At 32.0% G+C, this 11088-nt stretch overlaps 3 protein-coding genes across 5 annotated transcripts in view; 2 read left to right on the plus strand and 1 right to left on the minus strand.

The window, feature by feature from the left end:
* The first annotated feature begins 335 nt into the window (after window positions 1–335).
* Window positions 336–4301, plus strand: LOC108768817 (putative cystathionine gamma-lyase 2). Its single transcript, XM_018519429.1, has 8 exons — window positions 336–389; window positions 1371–1530; window positions 2719–3006; window positions 3141–3272; window positions 3360–3495; window positions 3566–3718; window positions 3848–4013; window positions 4078–4301. Exons 2-8 carry the CDS (start codon window positions 1393–1395, stop codon window positions 4217–4219), a joined length of 1155 nt encoding a protein of 384 aa, XP_018374931.1. The 5' UTR covers window positions 336–389; window positions 1371–1392; the 3' UTR covers window positions 4220–4301.
* Window positions 4302–5577: 1276 nt separating this feature from the next.
* Window positions 5578–10301, plus strand: LOC108768815 (cystathionine gamma-lyase). 3 transcript variants are annotated; one of them, XM_018519427.1, is made up of 8 exons: window positions 5578–5753; window positions 7536–7687; window positions 8644–8931; window positions 9066–9197; window positions 9278–9413; window positions 9504–9656; window positions 9793–9958; window positions 10023–10301. In XM_018519427.1, exons 2-8 carry the CDS (start codon window positions 7550–7552, stop codon window positions 10165–10167), a joined length of 1158 nt encoding a protein of 385 aa, XP_018374929.1. In that variant the 5' UTR covers window positions 5578–5753; window positions 7536–7549; the 3' UTR covers window positions 10168–10301. The 3 variants fall into 3 exon arrangements, with proteins under 3 accessions (XP_018374929.1, XP_018374928.1, XP_018374927.1); XM_018519426.1 differs by having other exon boundaries at window positions 5579–5843; window positions 7547–7687; window positions 10023–10300; XM_018519425.1 differs by having other exon boundaries at window positions 5579–5755; window positions 7547–7687; window positions 10023–10300.
* Window positions 10302–10329: 28 nt separating this feature from the next.
* Window positions 10330–11088, minus strand: part of LOC108768819 (solute carrier family 35 member E2) — a 9073-nt gene continuing 8314 nt past the window's right edge. The window contains exon 6 of the transcript XR_001940507.1: window positions 10330–10371. The gene's annotated coding sequence lies outside the window, so the exon portion shown is untranslated. The remainder of the gene's footprint in view (window positions 10372–11088) is intronic.

An 11088-nucleotide genomic window follows, 5' to 3' on the forward strand; every position in this document is an offset into this window, starting at 1 on the left:
GTTTTCTATTTATCACATATTTAATATGACATAAATTTGAATTTGTATATCCTCTATACTTTTCTTCTTGTATGGATAAGATAAAAATGTATCGTTAAAAAAAACTGATCTATTTGCAAAGTGTCAGTTAAAACTCGCCTTTGAAGACTATTTGTAATAGGCATTTTTTTCGCGTGACGATACATCGTATGTTTTAATACGCGTATCGCACATCCCCCCCTAGTATTAATATATCACGCGTATCGCACATCCCCCCTTAGTATTAATATATCACGATATATGATTGCATTATTGACTACACGGTTAACATCGTTACAAGTTATTTAAGTAGCTCATCGCCGGTCAGGTCACTTCAGTTTCAGTAGATATTCAACGGTATTGGCATCAACGTAAGTAAATTTCGCTAGTGACCCTATCGTAAGGGTCATTTCAAGGTCATGCCGTCTATGCCACATAATACATCTTTTCATACCATAAAAATTATGTCTAAGACATTTTGTCGAAAAATGAATAGTTTCGGAAATAATTGTTTGCTTCCATACTTTTTCCCCACCCTGTATATATATATATATAGATTCTCGTTAATTCGGCATTTAATAAGACTATTTTATCGCCTGAATTGTAAGTTCACTGTCAAGAATACAATCTCTTTGATCAGCTACATTTTTTTCAACGGAGCCTGGCACGTCCGAACAAGACGAGTCCGAAAAAAGCTGACAAGGATCTCGAACAAAATGCTTCCTCAAATGTATATTTAATAGTTTAAATTTCACGAACCAGTACTCCGATTTCTGAAAAAAAATATTTCTTTATCTTTTCTTAACGTATAAGAAGCAAGACAAGATTTTGTCTCCTAATTTTGCTTTTCACAACTTTAATTTTTGTCGAAGATTTATTGCATCTCACTTTTTACGTCAAGTAAATGTATTATCTCTTAAGTTACAAGTTGTTATCGTATGTGTTGTTCAGTATAAATACTATGAATAGACTACGTTAGAATTGTATTAATTTTAATTGGTCTATTTCTTATGTTTATTTCGTGGATGATCGAAAGACTGAACACGCACGATAACAACTCACTCATTTAAAATGGCGTAAAAAATAAGATGCAATAAATCTTTGATAAAAGTTAAAAAATTAAAATTGCGCGCATCAAATGTTATTATTATATTAATTATTATTACTAATAGATATATTAATAAAATTGTTAAACAATAGGTCAAACTCCCCGTTTAGAGAATTCCATATATATGTCCAGATCAAAGTGATTTGAATGATATCGTCTAAACACGAGCTTCACCAATATTTCTATTAATTATAGTAATTATAATACATTAATAATAAATTATATTTTTAATAAATATTTGCAGAACATTTTTTGTCAAATAGACAATGACTTCAAAGGAAGAAGGTTTCGCGACGATAGCTATCCATGCTGGGCAAGATCCTGATCAATGGAATCATTGCTCGGTTGTACCACCTTTGGTGATGTCGGCTACTTTTAAGCAGGATGATCCAGCACAGCTTAGAGTAAGTCTGTCTCATCAAAATCCATATATGTATGGCTTCTAGCAATTATTCTCTGTAAATCAATTAATGTGAAATGTAGCATCTATAGCAATTCTATTAATTTCCTGTAGTTATTAATAAAATTAAAGTTACATATAAGCTAAGAAAATAGAATTTTTAAAAAATAAATTTATTTATATTACTTTCTGTTGAAATGTTGAAATAAATAAAGTAACAGACAATTGAAACAAATAAGAAACAAACAAATAGAACGGATGAGAAATAGATAAATAAAAATAGAAACAATAACGACGTAGGAATTTAATAGTTAAAATAAATGATAATTTAACATGCAAAATGCGAGACAAAACGTACGCTGTTGTCGAAGCAAGTATATATTTTCGTATACTAAAGTATAAGCTCATAATACTTGATAATACCTGATTGGAGCTTTCACGAGTATTTTATTCAGAGATTCCATATGGTGATACATTGTTAATGCCAACGTTTCGTGAACTTTGCCGTTCACATCAAAACAGTGAGGAGCGTACTGATATGGTATCGGCGCGCTCCTCGCCTTGATGAAATAAACGGCACGGCGATAACCCGTAAATCCTGTGGTACCTCTAACTAAGGTATAAGAATTTAGTATAATTAAAAAAATTTTTTGGCCTTTTTCTTTATTAACCTGAGGCATAAATAAACAATAACATATTAAACCACTTATGTAATTAATAGAAATAAATGTAGGAGCAGCAAGTTTGGTCGAGACTGCATCTTAGTGCCTAATATCTAATATTTTTCGGAATTATTAAATAATTTGCCAGTTCTGCAATATAAGTCTACAGTTCAAAAGTAAGTCACATAACAGTTCACGTACATTCAAAACAGGTCAAATAACAATTCGTCAAGGTGAAACAATTCGATTACATTTGTTCATCTTATCTTCGACTCCACAGAATTATTTAAAAAGAATAAAGAATTATTTATTAATAATTATTATTAATAATTATTATAATAATTATTTATAAAGTTTTATTCCTTTGAATATAATTTAAAAATACCTTTAAGAACTTTTTGATTAAAATAATATTTGTATACATTATTTTCAAATTATCTAAGTGAATTTAAACACATTTAAATATTATGGCAAAAAAAACAATCTTGTATAATGGCGTTTTAATTTTAATTGTTTCATTTCACATGTAGCGTTTTGCATATGGCAGAAGCGGCAATCCTACGCGTGACGTTCTGGAGACATGCCTGGCTGCTTTAGAGAATGCCAAACACGCCTTTTGCTTTTCTTCTGGATTAGGTACCCTTACTGCTATTATAGGTTTATTGGAGGCAGGAGATCATTTGGTTGTTGGAGATGATCTATATGGTGGAACCAACATTTACATCCAGAAATGTAGTAGCAAACAAGGCGTGAAATATACTTTCGTTGACATGACTGATGTACAAAATGTTATAGATGTCATACAACCAAATACAAAGGTAAATAAAAAAAAACAAAAATATTATGCTGTTTATATTTACCTTGTATTAGAATTTAATATTTTGTATTGTAAATATTATGTTTTTTAAATATTGCATTAGTATTTTCTTCATTATAATTAGTTCTATTGTAGATGATATGGCTAGAGACGCCGACAAATCCTTTGATGAAATTAATAGATATAAAGGCTGTTGCTGAAAATCTGAAGTCTCGTCCAGATATTATACTAGTTGTTGATAATACATTTTTGACATGTTACTTTCAAGTAAGTTTGATATAAATTTGAGAAAAATTATATTCAATCGATTAATGTGGAAGAAACTGCAACTAACACATTATGCTTGTAAAATAGAGACCTCTTGACCTTGGTGCCGATATTTCGATGTATTCATTAACAAAGTATATGAATGGTCATACGGATGTAATTATGGGGGCCGCTATAATGCGCCGGGATGATCTCGCGCAGAAATTGCGGTTCAACCAAAATGGTAAATCAACAAGAGCTTTTCCGAGCAATGCATTTGAATATTTTATAACACTCTCTTTTTCAATTTATAGTTATGGGAATTATTCCATCACCATTTGACTGTGCCTTAGTCAATCGTAGCTTGAAAACGCTCGAACTAAGAATGCAGAAACACATGAAAAATGGTTTAGCCGTAGCTATGTTTCTCGATTCTCATCCTAACGTCGAGAAAGTGATTCATCCACGTATGTAACCGTGCAACTTTTTACTCTCCTTATTCTGTATGTTTTTAAAAAAGAAGCATATATAATTAATGTCTGAATAATTATGATAAAGCGTTTACAGTAAAATACTCACGTTGTTATACGTTGCAGTTCTCTCATCACATCCTCAGCATCAGCTTGCGCTTACACAACAAACAGGGCACAGCGGAATGGTTTCTTTTTATCTGAAAGGCGATTCTAAGCGCTTTTTACTAGCATTGAAAGTTTTTATTTTAGCTGAATCCTTAGGCGGTTACGAATCGCTAGCCGAATTACCGTAAGTATATTCGAGAAATGTATATATTTAGAAATATAGTTTGAAGTAATTTATCTTATTTTAGATCTACAATGACGCACGAGTCCGTGCCAGAAGATATGCGAGCAAAGTTAGGCATAACTGATCAATTAATTCGATTATCTGTTGGTCTTGAAACCCAAGACGATCTCATAGCCGATCTCAAACAAGCATTGGACGCTTGTTAATGAATTAACGAAGTGTTGTTAAGAATTTCTGAATATGCAAATATATGTATTTTCAAGTTCAGAAATAAAATAAATTACAACAATAAGGGATTAGATAAGGGATTTTAATAATTTAAACAAAATAATAAATATACATAAGGGTTACGAAATAAGCGAGATGTTTAATGTTAATTGCTTATTTAAAATTCATAAAAACAAAAACTACAAACATTTCAACCCTTATCTTGTTATCAATGACAATAATTACAAAGCATAATCCGTTGCGATAAATTTGACTTCAATATAAATGAAAAGAAAGTCCAGTGTAGGGATCATCTTTATACATGTTATATTTAATCATTTCTTCACGAATGCATCAAAAGCGTGATGGATGCTCGACTATTGCTATATATGAATGTAATCTGTAGATTACGGCCATGTTCGTATATTACTGCCAGTACTGAAAATCTATAGTTCCCGTTATATCAGGACACATGATAATGTCTCGGCGCTAAAACAAACGCAACGACAATACCATGTTCCTTTATGCGCAACCGCGAGTTGCGGAAATCGAGACATACTATACTGACAACTGCCAGTAAAATACAAACTCTGCTTAAATTAGCTACGTCATTGATGAGTTGTAACTATAACGAATTTTATGGCGTGGGCACGCCAGAGATGTTTGAGTAAACTTCGTACAATCGTAGTCTCGTGTTGCACGCTTTTCACGTTCCGCATTGCGTTGTGTGTGTTAAACGTTTCGTGTTTCATGTTTAACATTCCGTGTTCCACGTTCCCAGTGAAAAATAACAATTAATGGAATATCGATGTTCAACCAACGATTTCTCCCCGAGTTACGTATTATTTTCACATATGCAGTAATACCATATAGTAGGAAAATATACATTAATAATCATACTAATAAATATACATATATGTCCTAAATGCAAATTGGAAATTAAAATCGATACTTCATGTTACGAATGTGCGATACGCATTTTCTCGTATCGCACATTTCTAACATGAAGCATCGATTTCAATTTATCTTTTATTTTTTTTCTCGATCGATATGATGAAAATACAAATATTGTTATGAGAAAGAATTTTTCTTGCGAAAATGTCGGTTAGAAATCGCCTTTTTAAAAACGACTTATAATCTACATTTTTGTAAAAAAAATTGTTTTTCGCGTAACGAACATATCATCGTGCGTATCGCACATCTCTATTTCATGTTAGCTTATATCGCGATGTATCATTGCATCAGATATTATATCATAGTACAGGTCTGTTCAAAATCTTTGCTTGAAATCCTAAAAAATTTTTGCACTTAAAATGAGATAAGTATGTATTCGAGCGTTGAAGAGAAGGAAAGCGAAGGTGTTGAGTGCGAAAAGTGCAAATAACACGAACAGGTCAACTCCCCACCACAGTGCAAAAGACTTTGTCTTTTTTCTCCTTTATCACGCGGCTGTCAACATAAGTTATTTAAGTAGCTCGTCATCGGTCAGATTACTTCGACATTAGTTTCAGCAGATATTCAACGGTATCGATATTGTGAGTGAATTTTGCTAGTGACCCTCAAGTAGATTCTCGTTAATTCGCACCTGCACTGTTAAATTTTATAGGGTCAAATTAACTCAATGTGAGTCGCCACTGCTCCTACTAAATATATCGTTATTTTTTACTAAAATGATAATTAAATTTGACACTATATAATGTTAAATTAATACTGTATAATGTCAAATATAACCATTGTTTTAGAATACAGTCCCTTTAATCAGTTACATTCTTTGCCACTGGGCCAGGAACATCCGAACTAGACGAGTGTAGCCGAGGAAAATCTCAAACAGTGACGGTTTTTCGTTATGCAACTAGAAGCAACCACGGCTAAGGCTATCTTTGTCTTTTTGAAGATAAAGATAACCTCAGCTATGATAGCTTCTGGCTGGATAACGAAAAAACACCTCAGAATGCTCTCGCAACTAAATTTAAATTCTACGAACGCTATTCGGAGCGTTTCATAACATTCCAGAGCGCTCCGATTTCTAAAAAAAAAGAATACTTCTCTTTCTTTTCTTAAAGTATAAATAACGAGACAAGATTTTGTTTCCTAATTTGAATTTAACAATTTTAATTTTTTAATTATTATCGAAGATTTATAGCATCTCACTTTTTACGTCAGGTAAATGTGTTATCTCTTGAATTACAAGTTGTTATCGTGCGCGCTGTCTAGTATAAATAGAATTACTGTGTTAGAATTATATCTCTCTGTTAGAATTACGTTAATTTTAATTAATTAGTCTATTACATACGTTAGCTCCGTGGATGAAAGACCGAACGACACGTACGATAACAATTTAACTTGCATTTAAAATGACATAAAAGGTAACATAAAAAATAAGACGCAATAAATATTTAATAAAAATTAAAAAATTAAAATTACGCGCGCCAAACGTTATTATTGTATTATTGTTACTAATAAGTATATATCAATAAAAAAAATCGTTCAACCATATAAATAAAAATAAACTCGAGGCTAATTCGAGTCAAAACCGATGAAGGTGTCAGAGGTTAAATTCCAATCCAAAGATTATAATTTCCATAATGTTTAATTTTCTATATTAAACGTTTCGACTCTCTTTGTATCCATCATCAGTAATGATACATCTCTTAAATCGTAATCATTGATCCTTCCGTTAAAAGTGAGTCAGCAAAATTTCAATCAATTGAAATTAGTTAGCGCCCGTTAGACGCTTCTGACTATCTGATCAATGCGATTGAAATTTTAATCATTATTAATATAGATAATAAGTTTGAAAATAGTTTAAACATTAAAAAGTAATTTGAAGTTAGTGGTAATGGAAACTTTCAAAGATTCATTTAAATGTTGAACTTCCCGTTTGAGATTCCACTGCAGTTGGGAACTTGATAGTGACTCACTTTTGACGGAAGGATCAATTATTACGATTTAAGAGATGTATCATTACTGATGATGGCTACAAAGAGAGCCGAAACGTTTAATAAAAAAGATTAAACACTATGGAAATTAATCTTTGGATTGGAATTTAATCTCTGACACCTTCACCGGCCTTGACTCGAATTAGCCTTGAATTTATTGTTTGTTTTTATTTTTAAAATTGTGAGTCTGTTAATATTTGATATTTAGATCAACGATATATGTAAAACTCCTGTTTAGAGGATCCTGTATATGTCCAGATCAAAGTGATACGAACGGGGTTCCCTAAACAAGAGTTTTATTAAACAATATTTCTATTAATTGCAGCAGATTAATAATCAATTATATTTTTAATCAATATACATAGAACATTTCTTTTTACTAAATAGACGATGACGTCAACGAAAAAAGGTTTCGCGACGACAGCTATCCATGCGGGGCAAGATCCTGATCAGTGGAATCATCGTTCAGTTGTACCACCTTTGGTGATGTCCGCCACTTTTAAGCAGGATGATCCAGCGCCGACTGGAGTAAGTATACTAACCCAAGTAGAACAACAATAACGTAAAATGAATCCGAAATGATTGAAAAATGACTTTTAATGATTATTTTGGAGTCATTTTGACATTTTGATATCATAACAACTTGTTGTTCTGCTTGGAAAACGTTTGGTTCATCAAAATTCATCGACATATAGCTCCTAACAATTACTCCTTGTTATTCAGTCAATTAATGTCAATTGTACTAAGTAAAAATTGTATTAAGCTTTTGTAGCATTAATAAAGTGAAGGTTACACGTAAGCTATAAAAATAGAATATTTTTTTTGTAAAGCAATTTATATTACTTTCTGTCGAAACGAATAAATAACAGAAAAATGAAATAGATAAACGAAGCAGATAAGAAACAAGTAAATAAAACAGATAAGAAACATATAAATAAAACAGATAAGAAATAGATAAATAAAAAAAGAAAAGGAATGACTTAGGAATTTAATAGCTATATGAAAAGCGATTTAATAAGCAAATTGCGAGCTAACATGCTGTTATCGAAGCAAGTATATATTTCTGTATATTATAAGCGGCGTTTAGTATAATTTTGGGAAATATTGGTCATTTTCTTTATTAACCTGAAATTACCTGACTTCCACGTGGAAATAGCTCGATGATTTTTAGTATTTATCGTACGAAAAAGATTTTAAATTTATTGAGTGACCTATGGCTATAAAATAGAGAGATACGACATCTTCTCTTTCTTGTAGCCAACCAATAGGCTTGAAATGTTTTGTCGTAAGACAAATGTAATACCAGCCTACCACCTTTTCTCGGAAAAACTTCGTCAAGATAATGGGGGTAAAATGTCTGCAATTCTTAAAATATGCTATTTTTAAAATATCTAAGTGAATTTGAACGTGTTTGAATATTATTGCAAAAAATCAACAATCTTGTATAAGGCGTTTGAATTTTAATTGTTTCTTTTCTCATGTAGGAATATTTATATGGCAGAAGCGGTAATCCCACACGTAACGTTCTGGAGACATGCTTGGCTGCTTTAGAGAATGGCAAACATGCCTTTTGCTTCTCTTCTGGATTAGGTACTCTTACTGCTATTACAGGTTTATTGAAGGCAGGAGATCATTTGATTGTCGGAGATGAGCTGTACGGTGGAACCAATAATCACATCCGAAAATGCAGTAGCAGACAGGGCATGACATCTACCTTCGTTGATATGACTGATAAACAAAACGTTATAAATGCCATACAACCAAATACAAAGGTAAATAAAAAACTAAAAATATTACCGAGTATATTTACACTTACCTTGTGTTAGAATTTAATATTTTATATTTTAAATGTTATGTTTTTTATATCACATCGGTATTTTCTGCATTATAATTTGTTCTATTGTAGATGATATGGCTAGAGACGCCGACAAATCCTTTGTTGAAACTGACAGATATAAAGGCTGTTGTTGAAAGTCTGAAATCTCGTCCAGACATTATACTAGTCGTTGATAATACATTTTTGACAAGTTACTTTCAAGTAAGTTTGAGAAAAATTACATTCAATCGTATAAGATCAATGTTGAAAGTAACTGCAACAATATTATGTTTTTAATACAGAAACCTCTTGATCTTGGTGCCGATATAGTGATGTATTCATTGACAAAATATATGAATGGTCATACGGATGTGATTATGGGTGCCGCTATAACTCGTCGGGATGATCTCGCGCAAAAATTGAGGTTTAATCAAATTGGTAAATCTACAAGAGCTTTTCTGAGCCATGCATTTAAACACTTTATTTATATACACTTTATATATATAAACAGTTTCTTCTTCAATTTAGTTATGGGAATCGTTCCATCACCATTTGACTGTGCCTTAGTCAATCGTAGTTTGAAAACGCTCGAACTAAGAATGGAGAAACATATGAAAAATGGTTTAGCTGTAGCCACGTTCCTCGATTCTCATCCTAACGTTGAGAAAGTGGTTCATCCACGTACGTAACCGTATAATTCTCCTTATTTTGTACGTTTTTAAAAAAGAAGCATATTTAACTATATATATAAGGTCTGAATAATTAATGTGACGATAAAACGTTTACAATAAAATAGTTGTGTTGTTAAACATTGCAGTTCTCTCGTCACATCCGCAACATCAGCTTGCGCTTACACAACAAACAGGGCACAGTGGAATGGTTTCTTTCTATCTGAAAGGCGATTCTAAGCGCTTTTTGCTAGCATTGAAAGTTTTCATTTTATGTGGATCCTTAGGCGGTCCAGAATCGCTAGCCGAATCGCCGTAAGTATATTCGAGAAATGTGTATATTTAAAAATATAATTTCAATCAATTTGTCTTATTTTAGAATTTTAATATCGCACGAGGCTCTGCCAGAAGATATGCGAGCCAAGTTGGGCATAACTAATCAATTGATTCGATTATCTGTTGGGCTTGAAACTAAAGACGATCTTATAGTCGACCTCAAACAAGCATTGGACGCTTGTCAATAAATTAACAGATGTAATCAGCTGGAAATGTAATTCAATAGCCGGTGTCCTGTAATTTGTATTAATTATCTTATAAATAACATCAAACCTCTACACATTATCAAATCTTTATAGAACGTCGCTGTCAGGAGCTATAGAGAAATTTTATTTTTATAAAATTCTTTTATACATCTTACGATTTTTTTTATACATTTACATTAGGAACACCTGTATAATATAGCAATCAAAATACTTTTTAACACACATGTAATCATTAATCCCGATTCTTTTTGATTGATCATACCTGTTAGCAGAGCTAGGCATGTTTAGCGCGGATAAATATAGAAGTCTGATTGAATTGAATGTACAAACGACAGTGTACATTTAAAAAGTAATTGTTTTTTATTCTTTTATAATTATAATTTTTGTGTATAGTTTCTCTACGCATAATATTCTCTTTTTCCGCTATTTTCAAACTGAATAATACTAATCGATAGAAAATTTGTTGAGGATCCTAACCCTATTTGCTACATTAACGGTTTTCAATATTTCGACATCAAAGACTTCATATATGCCATGGTCATAGATGAAGCCTATTAGATAAAATATCAGGTTAAGTCTAACCATAAGTTAACTTAACCAGATAATGAAAAACAATAATGGAAATCCGGATTTTAGGTCGCAAATAGGTGCTCAACACGTTGCATAAAGTCACAAATATTCGTCACTGCGAGGTTGCTGACATAAAAAATTTTACTGTTAGTCACGTGTCAACAACACGTCTATTACGTTTCGAGAAGTTGCTGCGACGTAACGTGTGACGAGTTGGCACGTCATAGAGACGTGTTTGTCATTGTGCAGGTAGGGATATAATCAGTCGATAAAATTAAAAAATTATTTGACTTTGGATTTGTAATAAGCGATCTGAAAAATCTGCTTGACCCT

This window comes from Trachymyrmex cornetzi, unplaced genomic scaffold (assembly GCF_001594075.2).
Source record: "Trachymyrmex cornetzi isolate Tcor2-1 unplaced genomic scaffold, Tcor1.1 scaffold83, whole genome shotgun sequence".
NCBI lineage: Eukaryota > Metazoa > Arthropoda > Insecta > Hymenoptera > Formicidae > Trachymyrmex > Trachymyrmex cornetzi.

Bases quoted from the DNA above. Each gene is read 5' to 3' on its own strand.
- LOC108768817 (XM_018519429.1), top strand. From the start codon at position 1,393: ATGACTTCAAAGGAAGAAGGTTTCGCGACGATAGCTATCCATGCTGGG. The intron at 1,531-2,718 runs GTAAGTCTGTCT...TTTCACATGTAG, and splicing joins ATGATCCAGCACAGCTTAGA to CGTTTTGCATATGGCAGAAG. The intron at 3,496-3,565 runs GTAAATCAACAA...TTCAATTTATAG, and splicing joins ATTGCGGTTCAACCAAAATG to TTATGGGAATTATTCCATCA.
- LOC108768815 (XM_018519427.1), top strand. From the start codon at position 7,550: ATGACGTCAACGAAAAAAGGTTTCGCGACGACAGCTATCCATGCGGGG. The intron at 9,414-9,503 runs GTAAATCTACAA...TCTTCAATTTAG, and splicing joins ATTGAGGTTTAATCAAATTG to TTATGGGAATCGTTCCATCA. The intron at 9,959-10,022 runs GTAAGTATATTC...GTCTTATTTTAG, and splicing joins GAATCGCTAGCCGAATCGCC to AATTTTAATATCGCACGAGG.